Genomic DNA, 14,657 nt, shown 5'->3' with positions numbered 1-14,657 from the left:
TCATAAGAGCAAGAAACATACATTAGTTTTCTAGGAGATGACATACCAACTATTTAACATGCAATTTGAGAAGTAGAAATAGGTCAAGTTTGCAATAGCTTTGATAGAAATAGAATAATTGTAATGTTGCTGAATGAAACTTAACCAACATCAGATAATTTTCCATATAAAGAATGGTAAGTCAATCTACCTGCCAAACAGAATAATTGAAATTACCAAAATGGATTTCATCATACCATATAAATAAATCATCTTATGCCTTCACATAGACTTAATCTGCTGATTTCGCTCTAGAGGTAATCTGAGGATTGCTTGTTTGTCACATAAGTTTAGGTTGTATGACAAAGAATGGTAAGTCAATCTACCTGTCAAATAGCCGTCAATGTTCTGCAATATGAACCTCATTGTTGTTAATCATTGACTAGCCTAGGCTTCTTTGTCACATAAGTTTAAGTTGCATTACAAGGAGGGGTAAGTCCATCTACCAGCCAAATAGTCATCAGTGTTTCGTGGTATGAATCTTTATTGTTAATCAATGACTTTCCTAGGGTTTATCTAACTTGATAGGCTACTGTGACACCTTCGGCAATTCTTTTGACAAACTGTCTCAACTTGTAGTCATGCTCGACAGCCAACACATTGATGGACAAGGTCTTAAACGGTATGACTATGTATTAGGCAATATTGAAAAGAAAAATAAAAGTTAGTAAAAAGCTCATTACCATGAGAAAGAACCAAGGTTGATAAATATTCTGTCACCCACTTAAAGGTTCAACAAGCCACTATCACAATCCCACACTCCAAAATTCATCGTGTAGTTTTGCTCACGGACAAATTTTTAAAAACAATCCTTTTTCAAAATTAATGAGCAAAATCGACCTTTTCACAAAAAAAACATCAAAATCGACCCTTGTCATCTCAACTCAGATGAAAAGGGTCGATTTTGCTGGGGGTAATTTTTCAAACTACACGGGAAGATTTTGCTGCAGGTAATTTTTCAAACTACACGGGACTACTAATCCCGTGTAGTTAAAGCATGCTAATCTAGGATTAGCATGTCAAACCAAATGGATGTGACTAGTAGTCTCGTCAATTACATGTCAAAGGGCCAAACTCGTCCTTTTCTCTCTCTCTCTCTCACTGATCTACAGGCGAAAACAGGAAGATGTCGAAGCCCTGGGGCAGCATCGGCGCCTGGGCCCTGGAGGCCAAGCTCGCAGAGACCGAGGAACGCGAACTCACCGTCGTCTTTCCTCCCGATCTATTCTCGTCCCTGAAGGAGGCCGCAGCCTCCTCCAAGTTCCTCACCCACGACGAGCTCCTTCGCCTCCCCACGAGCCCCAAGGAGCGCTCCACCGAGGAGCTTGAGGGCTCCCATGGGTTCCGGTCCTAGGGATGCGGTGTCGGCGAGGGCGCGGGACCCACAGCTAGGAGGCCCTACGACGGGGGGTTCGACGAGGAGGGGCGTCGAGGCCCGTCGTAGTCTAGGGCGCCCGATCTGGATATGCCCTTGAGGGCCGATAAGGCTGATAACTGGGCCGTGGGGGAAAAGGCGTCGTCTTTTGGGCAAGGACCAGGACGGCAGGACGATAGGTATGAATCTCTGGGGTCCAGGAGCTCGTCGAAGGCCGACAAGGTCAATAACTGGTTTAGTAACAAGAAGACGGTGGTCTCGGGACCACCGGTGCCTTCGAGGTACTCTGGATTTGGATATGGGTTTCATAAATCAGCAGTTGGATCATCGGATTCAGATAGATGGGCTCGAGGAGGAGGAGAGATGATGATGTCGAATGTTGGGGATCGTGGTGTGCCTGAGAGGATAAGGCTTGTACTTGATCCTCCGAAGGGGTAGACATCAACGTAGATGAGCTTTGACATGAAATGGACAGGACTACTAGTCCCGTCCATTTGGTTTGACATGCTAATCCTAGATTAGCAAGCCTTAAATACATGAGACTAGTAGTCCCGTGTAGTTCAAAAAATTACCCACAGCAAAATCGACCCTTTTCATCTGAGTTGAGATGAAAATGGTCGATTTTGCTGTTTTTTTTTTGAAAAGGTTGATTTCGCTCAATAATTTTGAAAAAGGTTTGTTTTTAAAAATTTGTCCTTTTGCTCACAGGCATTTCCTTCCGACAACTAAAACCAACTATATTCTTACAGTATTTTTATTCATCTCAGCACACAAAAAAAAAACTAAACAAAAAACAAAAAAGATCGAACAAAGGGGTAGTGGGTTACTAATGCAAAAGATTGACGTTTATACATATTCCGGTACATCTTTGGTTCTAAAGTTTTGATAATTAAAACCATTTATGATAATCTCCTCAATACACATCAAAACACCAACTTGAAAGAGAGAAGTAGTAGGGATATTCCAATGTGATCGTATCAGAATGCGTAAGTTAACCAACTCAATCCAATACCAACTAAGCAATTCCATGACAGGATTTTAAATAAAAAGACAAATTTTTTTCTTTCAGAACAGATACAGACAGGATAAAGGATTTCCCTTTCCTCAAAATCATCTAAAAGCATGAAATCTACTGTACTAAACACCAAGAATGCCACTTTATCACTAAACAAAATCAATAATAAAAAGAAAAATAAGTTGTAGACATAACCAGCATCAAAATCCATGGAGGTCCTCAAACTCGAAGCAACAGACCGCTTCACATTGGCCGGCTTCGAGCGAACCGAGTGGGTGCCGCCGCCGCCCTTCGAGGGATGGATCTGGCGAAGAGAAGCGCGCGAGTTTCCATTGGACGCCATTGCAAGAGATCAGAACCCTAGAAATTTTAGGGGTTCTTTTTTCCTGAGAAAAAGGATAATTAGAAAGAGGGGGCTATTTGATTTGAACAAGGATTGCTGCCGTTTTTGGTTTGGGCGTTGAGGCCGGCACGATCGGCTTCGCCAGTACGCCACGAAGTGGTTTTTTATTGTCTTCGGTTGGAAAATATAAAATAAAATAAAATAAATAAATTATGGGATGAAGAAATTTGAGTTCTCCCGCTTTGTGTCGTCGCTTGTGAGTGCTCGGGCGGCAGTACTAGAACGGAGCCTGCGCCTTTTAAAATTTTGAAACAAAGAAAAACTTAATGGCCTGTTTGGATGGAGGGTAGAGAGGGGGAAGGGAAGGGAAGGGAAGGGAAATTTCATTTTAACCTTGTTTGGGAGTTTCATTTTGGAGGGTAGAGGAGGAGAATGGAGGGGAAATTTGGCCCAAATTCTTACACCCCAAATTGGGGTGTAATGGAGGGGAAGGGAAGGAAGGGGAAAAATTCCCCTTCCTTCCCCTTCCTTCCCTTCCCTAAGTAAACTCCCAAACACACCATAAAAGAAAATTTAATTTTCATTTAGCCCCTCTTTCATTATTTTATTTGTATTTTCGGTTATATCGTTGCTTCTTTCTTCATAAGAAGGATGATGAATGTATCATTGTAATTGCGATCCATTTATGCTGCACTGCTTCAACCAAAGGGTGTCATCACCACTCAGATCTTTGGAGTGTCTCATAAAACCTCCCTGAATTATAAACTTTTCTCACCGGTCCCCCTACATGCAATTTGCAAATACATAAAATTTCTTTGAGAGGTAAAAAAAATCTAAAGTTTAGGAGAAAGGACATGTTGCCTGCAAAATGACAAAAAATAAAGTTTGAGATTTTTTTTCTCTCAAAGATATTTTAGTTATTCGCAAATCACAGGAGTTTAAGAGGTTATGTGAGATAAATAAAGTACATGACGGTTATGTGTGTGGAGAGAGGCGGTGGAGCGTGGTATGTGAAGTTAACCCTTATAGTTCCCCCTTAACTTTGTTATGTATCCATGCATCACCTACATCATAACATGTCTACTCTTTAATGTGCAAAATGTTGTTTATTTTTTGGATTACCCGAAACAGATATTTTGTATAGTCAAACAATCAATGTGACTTCGAGACAAAAGTTTTACTTTGCTAGTTGTTATGCCAAGCTACGTCCGAGGAAACGAGGCATCAAATGAATACGTCATGTCAGCCTAAAAATAAATATTCGTAAATGGGTAGTAATTAAAATTTAAAAGATTTCCGTTGAGTCGATGCTGAGGCAGGCCTACACTTAGCTCCAAATAAGTCGAGCCTGGACACTGGACAGAGTTAAGTTCGAGCAGTCAATTTATTTCACTCAACGTATCTATTCGTGATTGGTTCGTTTCTTCGAATTCTCAAATTTCAACTAATATATCCTGAATCATGTTTCAAGTTTCCTAAACCTAAAGGCAACCTCACAGTATAATAAAGTCATAAAATAAAATAAAATAGAGTTAAGAGTAATATCCAAAATTAAGGCAGCGACCAGACCCACACCCAATAATTTTGGTGACCAGCTGACAAGAGTGGAGTGGCGATGCATGTGAAGATGGTGGTCCTACGTGGATAAGATTACGGAGCAGCGAAAGGATGAGCCTTTTTTTTTTCCGTCTGTGATCCATGCGAGGCCCAAAACTCAACAAACCTAACATCACTTAAGCTGGATATATGTGAACTTACTATAGATCGAATTAGCAAATTAGTAATACAAATTTTTTATATTTCTGAGATCCATATCTAGATCTATGTTAGGGATCTAAAACAAAAAATTTAGACCGGTTTCTGATCAGTTTAGTAGTAAAAGTGGATCTTTTTCTTTTCTCTCCCCGTCTTTAGAAGAGCATGATACTGATAGTGACAACGAACGTGGTCTGTTTGCCAAAGAAACAAACCTTTTTTATACTTTCGGTTTGCTAACATTCATGTTCATGTTGATAGATACAGCAGGAGTAGGGCTCATCTCATAAGAAAGAGGAATTATGATCATTGTCCAGATTCAAAGGACAAGGAACGTCCACCTCCTTTTAACAGTTCATTTTTCAAGTGCGAAAAGGTGATATCACTCAATTACACGTCCAATTTATGGAAGCACTCCTCAAGAGCATCAAGTACGCAAGTTCTTATATGGCAGTCTTTGTTCTCTTACGGCTCGCTTCAGAAACTCCGATGAATAGAGAGAAGCACTCGCCAGAGTATCAACTACTCAAATTCTTTTTCTATTTATCATGAAACTGCGGTGCACGTTACTACCAAAGCAATGATGGTGAGTATTTCTGGTCATACGCGAGAATGTTTAAACAACGAGGATCGAGCAAAATTTCTTCAACACGGTATTCTATATTCAAATGAATATACATACTTTCATCTCTGACGATAAAATACACAGTGAAGCTCAAGAGAAAACAGAAATTTCTCATGTTGGGGTGGAGAGACCGCCCCCTTTTTTTTTCTCTCTCGTGTCTGTAAAGACCCAAAAAGCACTTGAAGGGCTGAGAAATTGGATTCCTCTTTGCTTTCAGCCAGAGTACAAGCCGGAATCTTAGTATGAGGTTGGTGCAGACACAAACCCAATGAAACGAAATTAAAGCAAAAAAAAAAAGGCGATATAGCACGTGTCTATGTAGGCAATCCTCGTTGGCTCTCACAACCAGGGCAATTATGCAAGCTTTCATGGATGTAGATATCACAGTCAAGGCAGAAATGTTGCTTACATTTGGGGCAAGATACATGAAGGCTGGTTTTGGTTCCTGCATAAGGCTCAAGATATTAGAGAACAGTGATAGAAGCAGTATGTGCTCTATCTAACGCAGAAACTTAGTACATCACTTGAAAGAAAGTAAAAGATAATTTAACTTTACATTATTAGTTAATAATGAAATATGTCTCCATTTTGCACCTGCATCCTAAGCTCAACTCCGAAATGTATGTTGTTTTGCGGATAAATACAAAATGACAAAGAATTCCAAGAACCAGCTGGCTTTCAGTCCTCGTAAAGTTTAGATTGTTTATTGGGCCGAAATAACTCTTTCTCAAATATTTCAGAAAACTAAAGTGTCATTTTAATTATTATTTCCAGCTATCTTTAAGTTGAAGTCCAGTTTAAAAACCACCGTTAAAGTAGGAGGGTTAAATGGGAACCAACTTCAAACTTTAATTTACACAGAAACTACCATTAAATGGAGTTTTAACTTTCAATCAACCACCTTTGGCTGATTTCTGGTCTGAACTTACACTCTATCCCCATAATACCCATTCTAATATATGTGTTAAGCACATGCTCCACTTAACCCACCGGTCCCACTCTTAACCTCAATTCTCTCTCTATTCAATCAAACCCTAACACTAATCTTCATTCCCACTCTCAATCAAACTCTAGAAATGGGAGATGAGAAGGACCCCTCTTTGGAGGAGGATGTGGACAAAGCTGAGGCCGATGAAGGTGAGCAGGGATTGGCGGATGGTTGAGGGGTGGGAGAAGAGCTAGCAGAGGATGGAGGATGTAAGGTTAGGGTTAGGGTTAGGATTTGGGGAATGAGAGTGGGAGAGGGTGATGCGGGAGCTGTGAGAGTTTATTAGTTTTTGGGGGGATTCCATTTTTGGGGTTTGATTGAGGTTGGGAAAGGAGATAGGGTTAGTGTTTAATTCAATAGAGAGGGGATCAATGTTATCGAGGCGCAAGGCACAATGTGGGGCGCAAAGTCGGAAAGTCCCCTTACACGCACCATGTGCAAGGCACACAACAATGTGGACCTCACTGAAGTGATGCACACCTCAAACAAATCATTTCCAACATAAAACAAACAAGCATAAAAGCAACATATTTATAATTTTTCACATAAAAAAATTAAGAAATAGAATTTCACCTACTAAATCACGAAAGAGGTTAATAACATAGTGAAGTTCATAAGTTTCCACAAATCATAAAATATGTTCAGTCTTTTATTTTTAAGAAGAAAATATGCAACAAATAGCTCTTGTAAACACTTTTTTTTAAATTATACAAATTAGTAATTACTAAGTCCTACTCCTCCTCCTCCTCTTTAGAGAGAGAGAGAGAGAGAGAGAGAGAGAGAGAGGGAGGGAGGGAGGGAGAGAACAAAGTAGCAGCTAGCAAGAATCAATCAAATATCGCATATTCTCATTTCTCATACGTCTAAAAATAAAATATTCAAGACCAATAGTTCATTAAGCATGTGTAAATGCATAATGATTCGGTATTCCTATCTTTTAATCATGTATAATAAACTGTGAATTAATCCATTAGATGCATAGAACATGGAAAAAAGGCAGCATCAATAGATTGGGGACAGAAACTCAGAATGAAAAAAATGCAGCAGCAGCAATAGATTATTAAAAAAACTAGAAACTCACCTGTTGCTGCCGCCTCGCCGGAGATGGGAGAGAGGGACTGAGGGAGGCGAGAAGATGGGAGGGAGAAAGGGCGAGGGGGGTTGGAGGGAGGGGAGCGAGGCGAGCAGATCGTGTAGACAGAGAGAGATTGGGGACAGAAAAAAAAAACCTAGCGATGAAATCAGCTCTCTCTGGGGTCAGGTAAAGGGTTTGGGTTTTGATTTTAAAAGTGGGTCTAAGAAAAAGTCGGGTTTCAAACCCAAAAACCAAGTCATACGTGATGAAATCAGCACTCTTTGTAGCGCACGCATCTGTGCACCCCACCTCATGCGCCATGCGCTCACGACTCACGAGGCACTTTGCAGGAGCGTGCCTGTGGAGTGTGTAGCGCTCCGCCTTTGCTGCAAGGCACTATTCCTCTAGGCCGAAGCGCCACGACTTTGGGCACGTCCCATGCACGCGCCTCAATAACATTGGAGGGGATAGAGGTTGATGATGGGTTAAGTGGGAACATGTGCTTAACATGTGTATTTAGTGAAGGTATAATGGGGATTGAGGGTAAATTTAGACCAGAAATCAGCCAAAGGTGGTCGATTGAAAGTTAAATTACATTTAAAGTGGTTTCTGTATAAATTAAAATTTGAAATTTAAAATTTGAAGGTGGTTCCCCTATAGCCAGCCTATTTTAAAGGTGGTTTTCATGAAGGGAAAAAAACATAATAAATATGGAAGACATCAACAAAATTAGTTAGGCACCTAATGTTCCCTAATGTTAAATATAGAGGTACTTGCTGCATAAAGATAAGATCTCCAACTACATGACTAACGATAAAACCATTTCTCTCTCCCTTTCTATTCTCCTAAACATAATAAATATGGAAGACATCAACAAAATTAGTTAGGCACCTAATGTTCCCTAATGTTAAATATAGAGGTACTTGCTGCATAAAGATAAGATCTCCAACTACATGACTAACGATAAAACCATTTCTCTCTCCCTTTCTATTCTCCTACCAATCATCATTCACCTGAGCTCTCAGGTCAATATCCCATGTACTATCAAGACTCTTGCTTTCCCCAAAAATCAGAACTTCAAGTTACCCTTAAAATTCTGAAAATCTGATTTAGACAGATTTGTTTCATTTAGCTGATAACTAAGGGTCACTGCTTATTCTAAAGCTCAATATATTAGTTTAATGTCACGTACTGAAGATACAGTGCATGAGGTAAAATGAGAATAACCTGCAACTAGTATTACCCAATATAATCTCTAGACAATTATCCCACTCTGAACATGGATAAGAAAGACTTAATTAATGGATAAATTTTGATCTCCTTTAAGTATTACCATAAGCTATTATCCCAAGATGTGGTTGTGCGCATGAACCAAAAAAACCTTGCCCAAAAAAAGGAGAAAAGAGAAAATTAAAGAATAAAAAATTAAAGAGTAAAGGGAGAGAAAAAAACACAGACACATGCAAAAGCAAATGCAATTGTATTCCTGACACTACCACATTATTTGATGAGTACACCATCAAAATCCTGATGCTAGTAGTGCAACAATAAAATTTCTTTGCACAAGCATGGATCGAGCTAGTATACATTACACAAGAGATCTTCATATGTGCACTGACATCAGATATGTTATAGCATCAAAGCCACGGAACAGATTAGACAAGGTGTTAGGAATCTTGACCCCAATATATGTTTATTTTGATGATAACAAATATTATATGTTGCATGTATTATGTGCTAACATTTGTTTTGTAGTATCGGAGCAAAATCGATAATGATATTCAAAGGGAGAATCAAGACATAAGATGAGTTCAAGGTTACAAGAAATAAAGAAGAAGCGCATAAACGTCACAATGTAATTTTTACATTTTCTTTACTTAGAAATATTGTACAAGTCTTGATCACTCACACACATACACACACATAGTATTTAGAACACACTAACACATGTTTAGTGTGTTATATCTCATTTATACCCCTTAGCAATTCGAATCTGGAAAAACTCAAAAGACCAAAATTGTAGGTCTCTTCAACAGTTTTTCAACAAATCTTAAATCACCTCATTCCGAGGTCGGATGAGAAAGTTACAACTAAAATACTGAAAATAAAATTCCAGAATCTGTGAGTTTACAATGTAGTCGACTACTATGTCTTGTAGTCGACTACTAAGTAATTTTCTGGCTTCACAGAGTCTAAGTGTAGTCGACTACTAAGCCTTATAGTCGACTACAGATACAATTTTTCTAGTTTTTCATAATTTGAATATATGACTGTTTATAGCCGTTTTTATCTGTTTATTGGGTTTAAAATTCAAGTTTTTCAAAGGCTATAAATAGGTTTAAACATCAGAAAGCTTCAACAAAGATTAGTACATATAAGATTCGAATTTTGTGAAAATTGATTCTCTCTTGATAAAAATTCTCATCCAAATGGTCAAGAGTTGAAATTCTGATATTGCCTTTTGTTCCCATCATTCATATAAGTTGATTAGGCAAATTTCAGAGAGTTTAAAAGGTCCCTAAGCCACTGCTGCACTTCACGATCATATCAAGGCTTATAGAAGTTATGTACTCTGATTCAAAGAAGGTTTCTCTCGGATTTGAGAGAGTTGATCTCTTAGTATAGAGATTGTTGCAATTTGCATGGTCTTGCAAATTGGTCAGGTTTGATTTTGATTTTATACTTGGTTCAAAATCATGGTGAAAATCTCAAACAAATTCGCTTGGAGACTGGATGTACACCGGGGAGGTGGAACCAGTATATAACCTTGTGTTTGTGATGTTTATTTTCTGAGATTGTTGTTCATTGTTATTGCAATTTATAATCTACTTTGCAAACTTATTAAATAACTCTAATCAACGCTCTCTAGTGTTTAGCATATGCTTCCGCAGATTCTACTCTTTGTATAAGAGAGTGCAACCCTACAATTATCATAAGTCAGATCCTACACAAGGATGTTACTTTATTTGCATAACAGAGGAAAGAACTTATATATGGGTCCAAAAAGATAGGTGACGTCATATTTAATACTATGATATGCCTTAAAAGAATCATGATTTTCCATAAATAACCAAATCTTTTCAATATATAATGAACTTATCTCATTCCTGATTCATTAAAATAAAGTAAAAGAATATCAATAAAGAAAAAAGGAAAATAAAAAGAAATAATGATTTATAATTGCATGATTTAAGAATGTAAATATAGCAATGAGCTTACCTGTGCTCCCTATGCTCTGTTGGCAACCATAACAAGTTTTTGGCTTCTGGTGCATTCTATTTAAAAGCACCTGAGGCACCTCATTGAATGGTGTTACAGGGAAGAGATGATGATATGATCGTGCCAAATGAGGAGAAGAAACAAGTGTAAGCCCGCAGAGTCGACACTCTGTTGGTAGTTCACAAACTCGTGCCTTACATCGTGGGCATGTGTAGCCTCCACCAACTTTTGCTTCCTTATGACATGAACAAATAGATATCGCGCCCTCAGCACCTCTTTGTGGGAATCCCATCTTGATTAAGTTAGCAGCTGCATATTCTGCAATTGCAGGTGGAGGTGGTGCATGCTCCAATAATAATTCCTTAAAATGGGACTGCCAAAGTAGTAGTTGCAACCTTGTTATTGAAGTACAACGGCATTTATAATAGGGTTAATTGTGGATAGACCCCTCTGCTATAACTAAATTGTGGATAGACTCCTGTGGTTCTATTGTTGCAGCCACTGAATGGAATTTTTGACTCTTCTACCCACAAGAAAGAGAATTGTTTTTATTTATAAATAGACCTCATGAGGGTAGAAGAGTCAAAAAAATCATCAGGCGGTCTACCCGCAACTGGGTGATAGTACTTCCGCAACTAACCCTATACAATAAGGAGATGAAGGATAATCAACTTGCCCCTCACCTCATCTAATGCCACAGTATAAGACCCCCCTGTCTCTTCACATAGATGTTTGCATATGAATATTTCAGCAGCAAGACCAACAACGGAGCACCTTATCTTGTCTTTTTTGCATTTCTTTACTGTCTCCATTATGTCACCAGGATCACAGGTATTTAGAGCAGAATACAGGACTAAGACCTCTCGATGGCCATAAGATGGAATTCGGCTTAGATATTCATGGACAAGCTCTAGGGAATTTTGCAAGGACGCATCTCCTGAGCATTCAAGCTTACCCATCAAAGCTTTAATCTGTGAATCTGGACTGCCACCAAGTTCTGTTAAGCACTGGGAAACACCATCTTTTATGGTCACGAGACCAATATGACTGAGTGGATTTTGATCAAAGAACTCCCTAATGAATATCTCAGCACCTTTTGCAACAACAGCCATTCGATTCGGACGATAATCTGTCTCTGAAGCAGCCTAGAAAATATGGAAACCATTGCACATCAATAAAAAAAACTGAATTTTATTAATCTAGAATTCAGGATAGCTAGAGCTACATGATGGATTTTATAGGATGTGCAATTTCCTCTTGTGAGATGGGAACAATGCTTTCTTATGGATTTGTTTAGCATGTCGAAGAACACTGTTGCTTGCCAGACATTGGATAGAAATCTTGTCAAGAGGTCTACTATAGTTTAGTTCAATTAACTACATAGCAGAATTATATTTCTTTCAAGAAGAAAACAAAATACAAACAAAGAAGTACAACATCAAATAGCTTACATACAGCAAAAAGAAAAGAATGGTGAAAAGCAAAGAAAAATGACTGAAAATGGGATGAAGCCAAAAAAAAGTCACACACATTTATTTTTAAGGTAAAAAGTTTTAAGGTAACACATGATAGGATTTACAGTTTACTTTCCGAACAGTAGACCGGTGCATTATAGTAGTTTACGGCACAACTTCCATCCAGAGAGTGTGTGTACAATGGTTCAGAAGAATCAAGAGTATTTGGTTTTAGGAATAAATAACAGTGTAAACAATAATCCTAATTGTGGCCATATCCATGTTTCAAAGGCTGAGATAGTTATGCAAATTCTAGACAACGAACAAGGCACCTAAACATAGACTCACCTAGAGGAAAGCAGATAAAAGAAACTATCTCAACCAACTGAAAGAATGGGAGATGTATTTTACATATAAGGTGAATACATTCTCAAGCAACCAAGCTTGAAGTAGTCACCCAAACTACCTATTTATGGTTCACAAGAGAAGACAGATTCTTTCAGGAACCCTATACAGCACACAATTATTGAATTACGCAATTAATAGTGAGGCACTGTCAAAAGAATAGATAGATAAAGAACTAAGGCTCTCCCCACTTTTGCTGAAATTCCATTAAACGATATGTTAATTCATTACAGTAGGTGCGCAATATGCACCTCTCATCACGGAGGCAACATAAGTTATCAAGTAGTAAAAGAAAAGGAGGACAATAAGCGGAAAAGCTTGCAAAAGATAAACTAGTATCAAAATGCTTCCTATTCCCTCTTCTTTGTCTTTGTTTTCTGGACCCTTGTATCCATGTGGAATTACAGATTGAGTAAAAAGCTGTGTTTCCTGTGTTTGCAAGTGCTTGTTTATCTTATATGCTGGTTGAACTTGACTTTTATATTCTTCTTTTATCAATAAAACCTACCTAACTGTAGGAGCTTCTTTAAAAGCATACAACTTTATACATGTTTATGATGACGTTCAAACAGAGGAACTTCTAAGCATTCCGTCATCTCAGTGTGCCATTGCAGGAATGGGATATAACAAACTTCACAATAAGGACTGAAACCACCAAGAACTACGTCCCCCATTCCAATCTAGAGTATGCTCTTTTTACTTCCAGACCATGGCTGGATTTCTAGCAGAGTGGAACAATGTGATAACAGACAAGAGGGTAGACCTTCCAAAGAGAGAAGCATCTGACTCTTCAGATATATACTCAACTGGCTCAGGGAACATACCTTGAGTAAAGCTTCACGTTTGAGCAGTGTTTTAAATGTCGGCCGACATGTCGGACATGTCGGCCGACATGTCGGATTGAGGCCTCAAACGACACAAGTCGGGGAATTTTAAGTCGCATATCGTTTTTAAGGGAGATATCGGATATATCGGCAAAAAGTCGGCCATATCGGCCGATTTTTCATGTTTGGAAAATCGGCCGATATGCTCTAAAATCGGTTCAGGCTCTTTTCACTTATTGGGTTTGGGTTCAGTGAAATCCATTTGACCTTTTATCGGTTCAGGCTCCTTCATCAAATATAGCAGGCTCTTTTCGAACCCGATAGACACGCGATCAAAACAAAAAACAGAAAAAACCCTAGGGCTCACGACTGGTAACCCATCAGCCTCCTCTCTTCATCGTCTTGCTTTCGTGGTCCTTACATCGAAATCGTCGCTGGCTTCTCCATTTCTCACGCCGCCTTACTCTCTCCTTCCCTGCGCCATCGGAAGTCGAAGGTAAGCCTCCCTGATCTCTCTCTCTCCATTTCTGGCGCCGCCTTCCTCTCTCTCTCTTTTTTTCCTTTTGAAGAACGCAACCGCCTTACTCTCTCCTTCCCTGCACCATCGGAAGTCGAAGGTAAGCCTCCATGATCTCTCTCTCTCTCTCCATTTCTGGCGCCGCCTTCCTCTCTCTCTCTTTTTTTCCTTTTGAAGAACGCAACTTAGAAACGAAACGAAAAAAGAAAATACAGAAAAATGTGAAGAAAATCGATCGATCTGAGGGGAACAAGGAGAGAGAGAGAGTTGACGTTTGGGTTTTTATGAGGAGATAAGGTTTTTATGAGTTGATGTTTGTAGAAAGTGTTTTTTATTATTATTCTTATTATTATATTATGGGTTTTTTTTCCTTTTGAAGAACTTTGTTAGGCAGCAGAATATATGTAGCCAACGTTTTTATGAGTTGGTGATTGCGATTTTGTCTCAAGCAAAGATTTTAAGAAAAAGTGTTGCACGGTGACAATTAATTAAACTTATTAATATATCGCTAATGACTTTTTTTTCTTTGCATTTTTTTTTTCTAGACTTTTAGTGTATTGTTGAGTCGCTGACTGCTAAGTAAAAGCAATTGTGTCTCAAAATCAGGTAAGCCTTCCCCTTGAATCTTTTCCATGTCAATAAAATTAATTTTAAGTTAGTAATTGAATTATAAAATTAAAATGTAACAAATTCAAATGCTAATGCATAGGAGATACTTATTAATAGAATCAAATTGTTTCAGGATGCAATCGAGAATCAAATTTCTACAATCGGTTAGTGATCCTAAACATCATATATTATTTACTTTTTTATATGTCTAGTATATAAAATTTATAAAGTATGCTTATATTAAATTTAGGAATGCTTAGATTACATTTAGGATATGATATTATACATATGCGCATCACCCGATATGGCAATCCGATATTTAGTCCATGTCCCCCGATATATCCCCGATTTCCGCTATCCGACATGGATTTCAGCCGTCCGACATGAACCCGACATCCGATATTTAAAACCTTG

The 14,657-nt window shown here is 38.5% G+C and overlaps 3 protein-coding genes across 3 annotated transcripts in view; 1 reads left to right on the top strand and 2 right to left on the bottom strand.

Moving 5' to 3' along the window:
- Positions 1–3,284, bottom strand: part of LOC109838514 (kinesin-like protein KIN-UA) — a 33,509-nt gene extending 30,225 nt beyond the window's left edge. The window contains exon 1 of the mRNA XM_020406949.1: positions 2,625–3,284. Within this exon, the coding sequence (XP_020262538.1) occupies positions 2,625–2,772 (148 nt within the window). The 5' untranslated portion in view covers positions 2,773–3,284. The remainder of the gene's footprint in view (positions 1–2,624) is intronic.
- LOC109837189 (eukaryotic translation initiation factor 4B1-like) lies at positions 4–2,611 on the top strand. Its single transcript, XM_020405321.1, has one exon. The coding sequence runs from the start codon at positions 1,166–1,168 to the stop codon at positions 1,391–1,393; it is 228 nt and encodes a 75-aa protein (XP_020260910.1). The 5' UTR covers positions 4–1,165; the 3' UTR covers positions 1,394–2,611.
- The window catches only part of LOC109837187 (general transcription factor IIH subunit 2), a gene marked incomplete at its 5' end in the record, with an annotated part of 14,129 nt that continues 4,627 nt past the window's right edge, over positions 5,156–14,657 (bottom strand). Inside the window, 3 exon segments of the mRNA XM_020405320.1 lie at positions 5,156–5,597; positions 10,435–10,807; positions 11,118–11,579. Of these exon segments, the coding sequence (XP_020260909.1) occupies positions 5,467–5,597; positions 10,435–10,807; positions 11,118–11,546 (933 nt within the window). The 3' untranslated portion in view covers positions 5,156–5,466.

Source organism: Asparagus officinalis, chromosome 4 (genome assembly GCF_001876935.1).
Source record: "Asparagus officinalis chromosome 4, Aspof.V1, whole genome shotgun sequence".
Classification (NCBI taxonomy): Eukaryota; Viridiplantae; Streptophyta; class Magnoliopsida; order Asparagales; family Asparagaceae; genus Asparagus; species Asparagus officinalis.
The sequence above is the reverse complement of the archived record's forward strand: the minus strand, read 5'-3'. Positions and strand labels throughout refer to the sequence as shown.

Excerpts from the sequence above, each read along its gene's own strand:
- LOC109837189 (XM_020405321.1), top strand. The coding sequence starts at position 1,166 with ATGTCGAAGCCCTGGGGCAGCATCGGCGCCTGGGCCCTGGAGGCCAAG.